Source organism: Pundamilia nyererei, unplaced genomic scaffold, assembly GCF_000239375.1.
Source record: "Pundamilia nyererei isolate P.nyererei 1_Seehausen unplaced genomic scaffold, PunNye1.0 scaffold00007, whole genome shotgun sequence".
Lineage (NCBI taxonomy): Eukaryota > Metazoa > Chordata > Actinopteri > Cichliformes > Cichlidae > Pundamilia > Pundamilia nyererei.
The window spans coordinates 4676349-4691909 of NW_005187408.1; the positions used below are offsets into that span (position 1 = coordinate 4676349).

General features: G+C 38.8%; 1 protein-coding gene across 1 annotated transcript; it reads right to left on the bottom strand.

The window, feature by feature from the left end:
• Positions 1 to 530: 530 nt before the first annotated feature.
• sgk3 (serum/glucocorticoid regulated kinase family member 3) lies at positions 531 to 10699 on the bottom strand. Its single transcript, XM_005722598.2, has 16 exons — positions 10405 to 10699; positions 4732 to 4902; positions 4527 to 4610; positions 4300 to 4372; positions 4142 to 4217; positions 3864 to 3939; positions 3628 to 3677; positions 3474 to 3531; positions 3171 to 3254; positions 2951 to 3082; positions 2500 to 2612; positions 1982 to 2018; positions 1553 to 1639; positions 1208 to 1303; positions 908 to 1063; positions 531 to 718 (listed from the first exon to the last, which is right to left on the bottom strand). Exons 2-16 carry the CDS (start codon positions 4825 to 4827, stop codon positions 575 to 577), a joined length of 1362 nt encoding a protein of 453 aa, XP_005722655.1. The 5' UTR covers positions 4828 to 4902; positions 10405 to 10699; the 3' UTR covers positions 531 to 574.
• Positions 10700 to 15561: the final 4862 nt, after the last annotated feature.

A 15561-nucleotide genomic window follows, 5' to 3' on the forward strand; every position in this document is an offset into this window, starting at 1 on the left:
AAAAAAAAAAAAAAAAAAAAAAAAAAAAAAAAAAAGAGTGCAGAGGTCACATTATCATTCATGTATAAAAATACAAAACACCATCACAGAGTAGGTCACCTAAGGGTGACTTACTCCCGTGACAGAAAAGCATTGTTTCAATTTTACACTGTGCTCCAAAAACACACGGCAATCATAAAAAATGATAAATGGAGTTGCCAGTTTAAAAAAAAATAAAAAATCAAGACTTGTAGTTGTACAAACAACAAGATACCCCTGCAACAAAGCTTACCTAAGCGAAATGTGACCTTTTCATTGTGTCAATACTCTGTTAGATTGCATATCTAATTTTGTTGGACTGCATGTATGTGCACGCTTGTTACAAGTTTATTCTTGTTTGTTCTTTAAGAATTACTATGAACTAGATCTACTCATACTATAAACATGATAACTCAAATATTAAAGCTACTCCATTTCCACAAAGATGTTTTTAGTCATTCAGTGTGATTAGAATAGTATATAAACAATGTACTGTACAGAACGTCCTGTAAGTCTATACTACTGCAAAGCCAAGAGAATTATGTCTTGTGAAGAGTCAAAATAAGTGTAAAATACCCAGGCGGTTTTGATTACAGGAAAAAATATTTACCACAAGTGGTGTAAAAGGGGGAGGGATCTTCTTCTGCTCAAGGTCATCCCAGTTCATGGAAGAGAAGAAGCTGTGTCTTCTGATCTCAATCTGAAAGTCAAGAGTAAATAAACCTCAACATGATTTTTCAGCTAACAGAGCGTGAAGAGAAGAATGACACTCATTTTTAATTAGTGATAGAGACAGTGACACGCATATACATTAAAGGTATGGGCCACTAGAGGGAGCTCAAAAGTTACAAATTCTGTAGTGAAAATCGATTTAATAAATGACACATACAAAGTCTTCCCTGTATCCCAGTCTGCGCTTGCCATCTTTCTCCAGCAGCCCGTCGAGGAGAGACCAGGCTGTGTTGGAGGCACCGGGACGCCTGGTTAGCGGCTTGTGGAGGATGTTGTCATACATCTCGTGTGTGTCCCTGCTGTAGAAAGGTGGCTAGGATATGGGGGGGGGGAAGAAAAGTAGAGGTTTATAAGTGAGTAGGAAAATGTGGCAACTCATTGAAATGTTTCAACATCTATCACTAAAGCAGATTTACAAATCAGAGTTATTTTTGGAAATGTCAAAGTAAAAACTCACTAGACCAAAGAGCATTTCATACAGCACTGAGCCCAGACACCACCAGTCTACTGTGCGATCATACGGCAGCTTCTTCAAGACCTCTGGAGCTAAGTACTGCTCATTTAAAAAGAAGAAGAAGAAAAAACCCCACATAATAATATGACATTAACTCTCACATTTTCCTTCTAGCTTAAAACACAGTTATCAATGCTACAGTTCTTTTGCATATGAAAGTGTATTTTATTCTCCAGTAGTTTAACAAATTACAACACACACACACAGCGGAAAATTATTAACTTCACTTTTGTAACAAGGTTTTCAATGATTGTCATGTTAAACAAAAGGCTTTCTTGGAACACAAACCTCAGGTGTTCCACAAAATGTAGTGGTAGTGTCCTTCTGGGAAATGCCTTCCTTGCACAATCCAAAGTCTGTGAGTACGATATGCCCCTAGAAAAGGGAGGACATAGGGATGTTTTTAGATAACATGTGCTACACAAGCAGCTCATTATCCCCCGGGACTGAGGATACTATTGTTTACTAGGAATGTTGGCTGCAGCAGTCAGTCACATTCACCGTTTCCTAACTTTCTCAATGAGGCTAGGCAGGAAAATCATTAATAAGACCTAATCCAATCACACGCTTTCTGTCCAGCTGGAACTGGAAATGACAGCAGGAGAATGAAATGTGTCCTGTACGTGTTTTATGTAATAACTCCTCCACCAGTTATAACCCTAACATGATATCCAAAAGTGGCATTGAGATATATTTTGGGATTCGTTGAATACTTACCTCGTGGTCAAGAAGGATATTTTCTGGCTTTAAGTCTCTGAAAAAATAATTTCAAACACAGTTGCATTTAAACGCCCATATGTTTGAAGTAAATGTAATTTCAATTTAATTTCATAAGCTCTACACTTGAAGAAAGTCTTGTAAAAAAAAACAAAAAACAACTAAGTATATCTCATCCTATAACAGCTTAAAGAAACACATTTAGCTTTATTAGCTTGAAGTAATCAGCCTCTCACACTGCATCTTCTTTACCGCATTGCTTCAGTTCAGTGAGCTTTGCAGGCATTCATTTATGCACAGCTTTTTTATGACCCCACCATAGTATTTCAATCATGAGATGTCTGAGACGTAGCTCTTCTGGGTTTTTCTCCTCATAGTTTCTCTGCACGGTCTATTTGCTAGTAGTAGTAGTATTAGTTTTTCACATGACTTCACAGAATCACTTGAACTTTCTTTTTCACATGACTGTATCTTGGCTTTACATATTTGGCTTGACTGACACTTTAACAGCAGCATACCTGTAAACAATCGTGAGAGAATGCAGGTATCCCAGCGCACTTGCCATTTCAGCAATGTAGAACTTTGCTCTGGGCTCCGGAAAGGTCCTTTCTCTTTGAAGATGAAAGAAAAGCTGAAAAGAAGAAGGTTATGGAGAACTTATAAATACTGATATTTCATTTTTGGCATGTTGTGCTCATCTGGTTCAGAGTAAGATTTGGCTTTAATGGCATGCTGATTGTCACGCAGCGCAGCTAAAAAAGCCGATCACACTTGAAGCAGTAACATGCAAAAGCCGTCCTTACTCTAAGTAATGCTATAATCGCTAATAAAAATATCACACATGGAGGTGTGTTAACAGTAAAGGGGGATTTTTTTTAAAGTTTCTTTATTGCTTCATTTCTCAGCTGTTCATGACAGTGTGACTCAATTCTGTGTGATTTTATTACAAATAAAAGTGAAACAACTCACTTCTCCTCCATTGATGAAATCCAACACGAAGTACAACTTGTCTTTAGTCTGGAAGGAATAATGAAGCCCAACCAGGAAAGGATGTTTCACGTTCTTCAGCAAAACGTTGCGTTCTGCCATGATGTGTTTTTGCTGATTGGCACAACAATATATGTGAACCATTATCATACACATATCCAAGCCAAAATACAGATAAACTCAGTGGTGATCAAAGTTTTACCTCTTTCCTGTTGAGAATGATCTTTTTTTGTAAGATCTTGATGGCATAAAACTTTCCATCGTGTTTTCGTTTAGCGAGGAAAACCTGCATCAGGAGAGAAACAGAGCACGTTGAGAATTTCATCAACACTGAAAACCAAAATAATTCCTTATCCAATTCTCACTTCCTACATGGAAAGGGCAACACATGCAGAACTAAAACCTGTTGCTTCCTCAACAGTAATGACATTAAAACTTGTCACTGTCTAACATCTGGGATGAAGATAAAGTGAACATATTTTCCAGTATTGCACCAATTACATACCTTCCCAAAACTCCCTTTTCCTATGACTTTTAAAAAGTCAAAGTCTGTGGGCTTGGCTCTGAAAGATAAAATATTTTTAAATTTACAGGCATTTCAGATAGAAATAATTGATAAAAACATCAAGGCCTTGTCAGCTATGTTCTAGTAAACATACTGTGGATTTGCAGAGGGTCCCAGGTTGATGTTTCTGGAGGTAGAGTTGTTCTGTTGTAGAGCAGAAAAACATCATTTAGATAAGCCAGTGAGACCCACAGCTGCCATATTAACATAACAGCCCAAAATAACTGTCTGAAATATTTATATAGATATATTTATGCATGTATAAAAAGGGTTATCAGACAAGATGCTGTCATCAGGACAGGCAAACCATCATCCAAAACTGCTACATACCTTTTCATCTTCATCCTCAGAGGCATCTGATATTTGTTCCCTTTTTTCCATTAGTAAAAATGCCCTCACATCTGGACTGTGAAGTTTAACACAGGACAAGCAGGTAAATAAAAACATTCTAACAGCAGCAGGTGACAGCCAACATAGTACAACTTTTAATTTAAATAAGCACAAAGCACGGCTAAAAAAATCTGAACAACTCATCCTAATAAAGTTAGCATCAGACATCAATATATAATATAGTGTTGTATAATAACAGTAGGAGCTGCTACACTTACTGGTTGCAAAGCTGAGGATGTGAGACGAGTTTTTTGATGAACTCATGTAACCCGGCTCTTCTTTGCTTGATGAACTCTATTTAAAACAAACCTACAATCAATCACTTGCACGCAACAAAGATCAAGCAGGGCCTATTTAGTTAAATGCAAACACCTACCCGGGTCAAAGTTGTCCCCAAATATCCTTTTAGCTGGAATTTTCAAGTTCATAGATGGAAACTGTTTCCTTAACTGTGTTAAAAGCGCAACAGAGAAAATTATTTTAGAAGGGAGAAGATTATTCTGACATATTTGTAATTATTCTGAATGATTCTTAATATCATAAAACACAACATCTGCCCCCCAAATTAGATTTGATGGAAGATCAAGATGTTCCACTGCTTACTGTGTTAAAGAGTTTATCAAACTCTGCATATCGCCTGAAGACAAACCATTCCTGTTGTCCAACATTGACAATCACTTTGTAAACCTGAAAAAAACACAACCATAATTCATGTAAACATTAAGAAAAGTAGCAAGTCCTAATTTAAATGACCATTTCTGGGATTACATTTCCTGCAGAAAAAATATGAATGAACCAATGTACGCACTGTGTAGCGCTTTTTTTTGTCCCTCTGCTCATTGTGGCAAGGGATGCTGACATTGGGAAAACTGGGTTGGTCCTCCATCTTAGGGCCGGTCAGCATTCAAAGGTGCAGTAATGTGTCCCCCAGGAAAAGACTTCAAGTATACGACTGGCCAATCCTCATTCTGGGTCTCTACTGCAAAAGAGGAAAGAGAAGAGCTTACTCTGTTATACAGGAAGTGAAACTGGTCTTGCTCTGCTCACTACACATATCAGCTTGCAGGGCTTACATCACTGCACACTTCAGAGGTGGCAGCCTTTGCTCATTAATCAGATTATATCGGCACAGTATTTGTTGTAACTGCTTTGCACTTTATAAGCACTGAGTTCTCGAAATGGTATCATCCCATGTGTTAGAAACGCTCAGTTTTATTTTGCCAAGAATCAAACATTCATATCATTAAGATATGTTAAATACACAACAGAACAAAATATGTAACACCAGTCTAGTTATTTTTAAACTAGGTTATGTACACCGTATGTTAAAACGTTGAAGAGTGTAAGTATTTTTCTTCTTTTTTGTCACTCTGTTACATTACAGGTAATCATTTTTAAAAAGACGTTATTCAAATGTAGTCTTGGCTGAAAGTCTGTCTACAAGTCCTTCGGCTTTCTTAACTCTTTCACCCATAAAAATGACTATATCATATATCATATATCATCTGACTATTAAGAAATAAAGTTTCTGGATTTTTCCAAGGGTAGCTGCCTAGGCAGAGACCACCTTCACTTGCCTCTGATGCACACCCAGTCATTTTGTTCTTTAAGCAGGCTTAAAATATGACAGAAACCATTAGTTTCATAAAAGAGCTTCAAGGGTTACTCCTGCTAGGCTTTTGAGGGGTAAAGAGTTAAAAAGGGAAGATTGTGGTGAGAGTACAGGGACAACAGATGGGTCAGTGAGCTGCAACATGGCAGCAGGTGGGCTCCCTCCTCCTGGGCAACCAGTTAACTCACTCCTTACTGTGAGCATATCCTATCCTCCCTCAGTTTTAATAACATAACACTTAAACATATCAATACAGCACATACTAGATATTATTTTGCTGTTAATCGTGCCATCTTCTTCCAGATAACTCTATCCATGCAATCTCTTCCATGTCTCCCCTAACAACTGAGCACATACAGTGGGGCAAAAAAGTATTTAGTCAGCCACCGATTGTGCAAGTTCCCCCACCTAAAATGATGACAGAGGTCAGTAATTTGCACCAGAGGTACACTTCAACTGTGAGAGACAGAATGTGAAAAAAAAAAATCCATGAATCCACATGGTAGGATTTGTAAAGAATTTATTCGTAAATCAGGGTGGAAAATAAGTATTTGGTCACCTCAAACAAGGAAAATCTCTGGCTCTCACAGACCTGTAACGTCTTCTGTAAGAAGCTTTTCTGTCCCCCACTCGTTACCTGTATGAATGGCACCTGTTTGAACTCATCATCTGTATAAAAGACACCTGTCCACAGCCTCAAACAGTCAGACTCCAAACTCTGCCATGGCCAAGACCAAAGAGCTTTCGAAGGACACCAGGAAAAGTATTGTAGACCTGCACCAGACTGGGAAGAGTGAATCTACAACAGGCAAGCAGCTTGGTGTGAAAAAATCAACTGTGGGAGCAATCATCAGAAAATGGAAGACATACAAGACCACTGATAATCTCCCTCGATCTGGGGCTCCACGCAAGATCTCATCCCGTGGGGTCAAAATGATCATGAGAACGGTGAGCAAAGATCCCAGAACCACACGGGGGGACCTGGTGAATGACCTGCAGAGAGCTGGGACCAAAGTAACAAAGGTCACCATCAGTAACACACTACAACGGCAGGGAATCAAATCCCGCAGTGCCAGACGTGTTCCGCTGCTGAAGCCAGTGCATGTCCAGGCCCGTCTGAAGTTTGCCAGAGAGCACATGGATGATACAGCAGAGGATTGGGAGAATGTCATGTTGTCAGATGAAACCAAAGTAGAACTTTTTGGTATAAACTCAACTCGTCGTGTTTGGAGGAAGAAGAATACTGAGTTGCATCCCAAGAACACCATACCTACTGTGAAGCATGGGGGTGGAAACATCATGCTATGGGGCTGTTTTTCTGCCAAGGGGACAGGACGACTGATCCGTGTTAAGGACAGAATGAATGGGGCCATGTATCGTGAGATTTTGAGCCAAAACCTCCTTCCATCAGTGAGAACTTTGAAGATGAAACGAGGCTGGGTCTTCCAACATGACAATGATCCAAAACACACCGCCCGGGCAACAAAGGAGTGGCTCCGTAAGAAGCATTTGAAAGTCCTGGAGTGGCCTAGCCAGTCTCCAGACCTCAACCCCATAGAAAATCTGTGGCGGGAGTTGAAAGTCCGTGTTGCTCGGCGACAGCCCCAAAACATCACTGCTCTCGAGAAGATCTGCATGGAGGAATGGGCCAAAATACCAGCTACTGTGTGTGCAAACCTGGTAAAGACCTATAGTAAACATTTGACCTCTGTTATTGCCAACAAAGGTTATGTTACAAAGTATTGAGTTGTATTTTTGTTATTGACCAAATACTTATTTTCCACCCTGATTTATGAATAAATTCTTTACAAATCCTACCATGTGGATTCATGGATTTTTTTTTCACATTCTGTCTCTCACAGTTGAAGTGTACCTCTGGTGCAAATTACTGACCTCTGTCATCATTTTAGGTGGGGGAACTTGCACAATCGGTGGCTGACTAAATACTTTTTTGCCCCACTGTACAAGCCCACAGTGATTCACACACTAGCTCTCAAACATGCTGAGTCTGTGACATTCGTCCTTGTTTGGCTCAGTAGAAAAATGTATAATTTTTTTTAAACCTTGCAGGGGTTTTTGAAGCCAGAGTTACACAGCAAGCAAAACATTAGAAGGAAATAAATAAAGCAAATTGCTGGGATCCAATAAATTCCTTCCCCTGACTGTTGAATTAACAAAAGGTCAGGCTTTCAGTTGATTTAAGGTGAAGGGGGACAAAGTTAATACTGATAAGTCTTAATGAGTAAATTCTAATAAACTGTAACAGAAGTGTCTTCTGTCTCCAGCTTAACTGGGGACCTGAAACAATCATGTGTACTGTAAATACTCAACACTGTGTAATCTAACTGAACACACAGAGAGCGGCATATCCTTCTCTGTCCGTTATGTAACGTCTGTTGTTTTAGAACAAAGCTCTTTGTCTGCTGCTCTGACTTGACCATTGTCTGAGGTTTGTGAGGTCAGCCTAGTTTTGTTTAGTAGTTTTATCTTTCCAAGCCCTGCTGCTTTCTCAAAACACACAGAAAACCTGCTCTGTGACAGCTTTCTCCTGCCGCCTACGGATCCTGAGTGTATCCTGAGTGGGCATCTCATTCTGCTCACGTTGGGGTGAGGAAACGGTAAAAGAGCGGCCCTCTTTAAAATGCATGAGTGCAGTCAGAGGGACCTTCATGCCCTCTTCATCACTAGGCGTTCTTTCTGTTCTGTCACGACACTGTAAAACTTTCTTTTTAGTTTCACTTTTACTCACATTTATAAGAACACAAAGAGCCAGTATTACCAGTACTAACTTTTCCCTCTAATACAACTGCTTGTCCACATATGCAAAGCATTTGTTTTTTGTTTAAAAATAGAGCTGTAACTAGGAAATATTTTCATTTTGCTGAGACTGTTCAGTCTATCAAAACCCATCAGCCTCAGCCCAAGGTGACCTTTTAATGTGTAATTCTCGTGACACCCGCCACCTAAGATTTAAAAAAAATAAAAACAGGTAAAAGCAGGAAAACATATTTTCTGGCGATAAATTAGGATATGTATTGATCTAATTGACTGAATCTTATTACAGAATCAGTGTACACCAATTCTGTAATGGAAAAAAAAAAGGTTGCGTCATTGTGGCTGGCACACACTAAAATGCCTGTGCACATCGCCGAGCTGCCTCACATCTGTGCGTGTTTTTCATGCTTAAATGGCTTGTGAAGCTCACAGGGTAGGACCCGCTTTTTAACATTCCAGAATTTTTTTTGTTGATGGGGGGAAACAACATATAACTGTGCAGTGAAACCTACATTTGGAGCCTGACACAGGCTGCTACTCCTAAGTATGGAATGCTGCAGCTCACCACACCCACCAGCACGCACTGTCAAGTTAAATAATAAGAAGTGAAAACAAAGAGTGGGAATCACAATGCGAATAAGAAGGAATGAGACTATTGTTAAACATGTGTCCTCGCCACAGTTTATGCCCACATCACAACATGAATTAACTTGTGATGACAGACCCAAAATATTACAGCCTACTACATGGGATAAAAAAAAAAAACTTCTCAATGATCAGTTCAAACATAGGGATATCTGTGGTTATGTACAGTAAAGCAGAAGCAACACTAGAAGACCACGAAAGCTCAGTCAGGCAAGCAGCTGCTGATCAACAAAAAAAAAAAGGCAAAGTTTTGAGGGGACGAAAGATAATTTCTAACCTTTACTCAGACCAGTCTGCGTTGCCACAACAGTGGCAAATCTCTGATAGAGGAAGTGCAGCTTGAGTAGTGCGGGGAGCACAAACATAGTGCATCAGCACATGACCAAATTCTTACCCTAACCTGACAGTCGAGACAGCCGCAGTGTCTACTGACTTCCTTTTCGAAGCAAACCTGAATCAGTGTGTGCACTGACAAGAAATGACCGGTTCATCAGCTGCAGAAAATAAGAACTCAAAGAGAGCACGCTCAGCAGCCTTAAGGAGCTTGCTCTGTTATGACAGATGTTGAGCTGGCTCTTTTGTAATGTGAGTATTTGTCCCATAAAACCACACATTAACATCAGGGAAGGAAATGTGAACTTGACCTCCAGTCAAAGCAAATGGACAGATGAGATGAGAGTCCACATGTGAGTTTAAATATACTCTTTGGATAATAAGAGGAAACGGAATGATGAAGAGGGATCACCAAGGGAAGCAACCTTCCTGTCAGTGTAAATTTGAGTGCGTGTTAATATCACACAAGCTTTGATAAACATTCAAGGTGAACATTCATTGTGACAGCTTCTGAAGTCTGAAAGCTACGTAGAGCTATGTGGATGACAGTTCCCTTGAAGACAGCATTGAAAAAGGCCTCGTTTACTATTTCTGTTTCATTCTGCCAAAAGTATCGGCAAAAGCTTACAAAGAGTACAGGTGTACTTACACCGGTACTACTTTTAAATCTGTGCACATGTTACGTGTATCGAGGGGAAAATAATTTCTTAATAATACATTTTCGAGCCGAGGACGTGAGAGAAAAGAAAAAAGAGACAGGGGAGGGAGGAGCTCAACACACACACGCAAATAAACCCCCGGCAGACACTAAACGATAAGCTTCATACACTCTAACAAGACCGCAAATGTAACACAAACTATAAACAATACAGTATTAAGCTATAAGGACATGGTGAGTACTAAACAGTAGATGAGGAAACACAAACACAAGTTAGTAACTTTAAGTGTCTCTCGGCTAAACTTTCTTTAGTGACATATTTGAGCAACAAACGGTTAATGTTATAACTAGCATTATATTACTTAACATTACACTGGCACCAGTTCTCCCCATTTGAAGTAAATATTACAGCTACAGCTAGCCAACACGTCGTTAGGAGTTACGTGAACATCACGTACCTTTCAGGATTTTGACGCGGTGTTCCTTTATTTTCGCAGTTCCAGCGGGGATTTTTCGCTCTACGGCAGTTAAGCTGCTAAGGTAGCAAACATTTGTCCAGGTCGGGCAGGGACGAAAGTCCCTAAACCCTCCAAATGAAAGTGTGCTTTCTCTCACTGCTCACAGCCGTCCGACAAGTGAGCGCAGCAGGAAACATCAGTGTTTCCTGGCCGCACAAAGTTCCAATGAAATTTGTCACGGGACCTCACACGGACAGACGCGACCGCCGTGAAGTACACACTAGACACCACTTTACTTCCGGTGCTGCTTTTCAGAATATAAGGGAAATAAAACTTCCTGAATTGATGTCTTTTGCTTAGCCGCTGTGCTAAAAACAAACACATTTTAAGCACTTTGTTTTACTTTAATGTTCCCGTCCACCGTATCCTCACGCCAATCATAGTTCTAATTAAACATATTAAACACATCTTACTGTAGCCTCTGAGATAAAAAGCTGTGCTTTCTGCTGGAGCCCAACCCATATAATACTTTTGAGTCATTCTATAATTGGGCAGTTTAGGTTTCAAAAGTGGCGAATAAGTGATAATGCATTTATTTTCTAATCTATGCATTTAAGAAAAACAAGTAATAAACCATAAAAAACAAACAACACCCCTTAAATTTGTCCTTCTCAGGCATCAAAGGTTCACTTTTTATGAGATATTTTAGTTAGTTAACTAATTAATATTTAGACTTAGACTTAATCTTAGCAACTTTTGAACCTTACCACATCTAACTTTTCAATAGTCCCACTTTTTTGGTTTATTTTCAAAAATTTTCTCAAATAAACTCATCTAATAATTTAAACCAGTGCAAAGATAATAGATTCAGAGCTAGGAAAAACATTTACGGTTATATTATTAACATGACATGGTAACAGGGTTAAAATTTGAGTAACCATTTACACAAGACATAATGACTTATTACATATAGAACTTGTGCTTGTACATAGCTATATATATTTCAGACAACAGAAATGTTGTTTATGTTATTTATGTTTACATATATGTTTTTAGCATGTGTTTGTAAGAGGTGCGAGCTGTAGAATATGATACATGTGATGATGGAAAGTCAAGGATACATGCAGTCATATAAATAAGGAATCTTTTCAATTAATTTGCCGTCCTTTGGAAATGTGTGTAACAGGGTTGGACTGGTGAGAGTGCAACTCAATCTAGTCAGAAAAGATTAGAAAAAATACAAAGCACATCAAAGAGGACTGACTTCTGGGAGCTGAAATGTTGCATTATTCGTCTTTGTCATTTTCACTGTTTTGTTGATTCCCTTTCCAATCTAAATAAAGGCATGCGTCAACAAAATCCGAACAATAAGTATGCATTTAGAACTCATTTTAACTGTTATATTTGACATGCAATTTGGTTATCAAGAATCTGTGATATGTTTGGATTCTTGAGAGATATTTTGTATTTCAAATGCTTTGGAACATCTTTTATAAAATCTATATTTTGTCCCTGAACAGTGGTTTACACAATTTACACAACAATTTACACTGGCCTTCACAGACACAGTCACCTTTAACTAAATTAGCAAATTTGCCAACATTTCTTTAGTTTTATGAGTTTGTTTACTCTGGCGATTAAAAAGGCATTTAAAAATAATTTTGGCCAGCTATCCTATAACTCTGTATGCATGTAATTACACAAATGTCCTTGGTTAAAATTTCAAAACTTGTGTTTTAATAAAATCACGACGTTTTGATTACGCAATAAACATTTTTGGGCTCTTATTTTCCTGGGATAACAAAAACTTCCGGTCATGTTTGCTTGGCACAGCTAGATTTACTCTGATTCTGACGAAATCCAACAGTTCAACAGCGCCACCTACAGGAAAGAAGGCAACAGAAACCCAACAATCATAACAGTATTCAGACAGTTGAAGGCCAGCAACTATGAAGTATCCACGATGAATTATTTCAATTATGAATCATTTAATAATAATGCAATTATTAATATTTTGTTAGTTCATATTATTGAATATAGTGCTTCATAAATGTGGTAATATCCTTTTTAACAAAAAAGTGTGATTTAAACTTTCAGTGCTTTTGTGTCTGACCTTTTGTGGTCAACACCTAAACACACTGTAGTCCAGGTCAGACCTGACAGAGCTGATACAAGAGAAAGGCCCCAGTAGTGCTCTCCACAACAAATCTGAAGAGCTAAACCAACATTAAATGTAAATATTTAAAAAAGAAAAGTTTGACATCTACATTTTGACTGAATATTTACATATATTTAATAGCTAAAGTGAGAAGTAAATAGTTTTTACTTTTTTAAAAAGTTTTTTTTGTTGTTGCTGAAATCGGCTGTCCTTTAAGTCATCTTGATAGTAACCAAAACTGTATCTGTATGAGTGTGAATAGTTTTCAGTTTGTGGCCCTATGCCACAAATTGACAAAAGTAACGCAAAATTAAAAGAAATAATAAAAAGAAATAAAATCAATAATATTATAATACTTCAATGATTGTAATGTGTGTGCTTGACAACATTTATGTGATGTACACAAATACTCTATACAAATCCCACAAGAAAGGCAAAAAAATCGTTCCCTTTTTGAGCATGGTCGGGTTGTTGAACTGCATAAGCAGGGTCTCTTGAAGCGCGGAATCACTGCTGAGGATTACAGACCAACAAAAGTCAAGTGGAAGACCCCCCAAAATTTTACCAGCACTGAGCCAGAGGATCCAAATGGCTATCCGTCAAGACACTGGACGATCCTCGACCCAAATTAAGGCCGTTACTGGTGCTGACTGCAGCCCCATAACCATCAGACAGCATCTTCAAAGGCCTCGTCGCCTTGAACACCACAGAACTGACCGTTTGGACTTTGCAAGAGTGCACCAAACATGGAACACTGAAAGGTGGAAGAACGTTTTATACCCTGATGAGAAAAAATGTAACCTTGATGGTCCTGATGGTTTCCAACATTACTGGCATGACAAGCAGATGCCACCCGAGAGTTTTTCTACGTGCCACAGTGGAGGGGCACCATATGGGTTTGGGGTACTTTTTCCTTCAGTGGAACAATGGAGCTTCAGGAGGTGCAGGGGCGTCAAATGGCCACTGGCTATGTCCAGATGTTGCAGAAAGCATCCCTCATGACTTAGGGCCCTCGTCTGTGTGGTAAAGACTGGGTTTTTAAACAGGACAACGCTACAGTGCACAATGACTGCAGGACAAGGGACTTCTTCCAGGACAATCTTTCACTCTTCACTCTTTGGAGCATTCCGCATCTTCCCCTGATCTTAATCCAACTGAGAACCTTTGGGGATGGATGGCAAGGGAAGTTCACAAAAATGGACAACAGTTCCTAAGAGTAGATGCCCTTCATGCATCTATCTTCACCACTTGGAGAAACGTTCCCAATGTTCCATTTGCCTAAACAAACGTGTGATGGATCTTCAGAAGGCCTGGTAGTGAAGTGGAGTAAAGTTTGTCGGGCTCTGCTCTGGTATAAGTATGTCACTGTGGACACGGTTGCTACAGAGACACCAGACTCTGTAAAGCACAGGCTGTGACAGGAGGATGGATGCAAGAAGATGTACAGCAACTGTTTCTGTCTATAATGTAATGGTGAAATTTTGTGGATGAAAAAACACATTTTATATCATTCGTTATTAAATGATAAAGAATTTCCTATGATGTTGTCCTGGCTGATAATTAATAAACATTAAACAGCTAGCATCTGCAACTCTAATTCAGCGATTCAGCATTTCAAATTAAGTTCAAAAACTTAACTAATCCTGATTAGAAAGCCAGATGATGTATTGTACAAAAAGTTGTGCAGAATCTTTTGCAACATAAGTTTAGAAAACCTAACATCTACAAATCAGGAAACCAGTTTTGTTTTTCCTCCTCTGTATTATGTTTATGCTGTTTGCATAACAGAACATGTGCACACATATAAAATAGTAACAAATTATTTCAGCTGGTTTAATTTTGTTTCTTCAATACTAAAAGTTCATGTAACACATAACGGTCTCAGACTGACTTGTCTGTGTGCACAAAGGTCACTCACAAAGCATCAGTGGGTGTTTTGACTTCCTGTCATTTCATCACTGATCTTTAGCACCTTGGTAAAGATCAGTGGAAGAACAGCAGCAGGCTGGTCCACGCCTCTCTGTGGTTTTCTGAGGTCAGGGCCCGAAAACACACGGAACAGAACAAGCCTGGAAATCAAATATGAAGTCAAACATAGAAACATGTTTCTGAATCCTGTGTTGTTTTGTAATGTACCGTAGCAAGGCAACATCTGCTTCCCTGTCTGACTTGTCACACGAAAAATTGCTGCAGTGAGGATGATGAAGATTGCTCTTGCTCAGCGACTGCTAATTAAAGCCCCTGACTGAGACTTTAAGAACATAATTGGACATTTTCCTCCACAGTATAAGCTTGAGGAAAACTGAAGCCACCTCTGACCTGCTGTTTAATGTTAAATTCATTTCATCCTTTGTCCTTTGCGTCTCACATGCTTATTCATCATGCTTATCATTGGAAGTCCACTTTTGTAATTGAAATCTTCAGAAAATCCAGATATTGCAACAAGTACAGTACAACAACTATACATGTAATAAAACAAATGCTGATTATAAAGCAAGTGCATGTTTGCGACAAAAATCGGTAATAACAGTATTCATGGGTAATCTGGTTTGCAGTAAATACCACTAGCCACTAGGTGGCGACAAAGGAACCCTTTGGACAGTTACGTTTTAACTGAAAATCTCCCGAGGCAGCATCTCTGTGTTGCTAAATATAAATAATTGATAAATATGTTTAAAAAGTATGTTTTAAACTCTTCTCTTTCTTTGTAGCTGAAAACCATATTTTTTGTACTGCAACAGTAAAAATCAGAATAAGCCTAGTAAAGAGAAACATTACAGCGAGAACACCATATTTTCAGAGCTGATATGAAAGATTGGTACAGCCAAATAATGATTCTTCACCCTCAGTAAATACGAAGCAATAATTCTGAATAAGATGCAGCTAAAATATTTAAAATCAAAGTGTTATTTATTCAAATAAATCATATTTAACAGCGGCCTCCCATGGACGAACATGATAGAGCCTGCCTGAAACTTGGAGAAAAATTGAAACGGGAG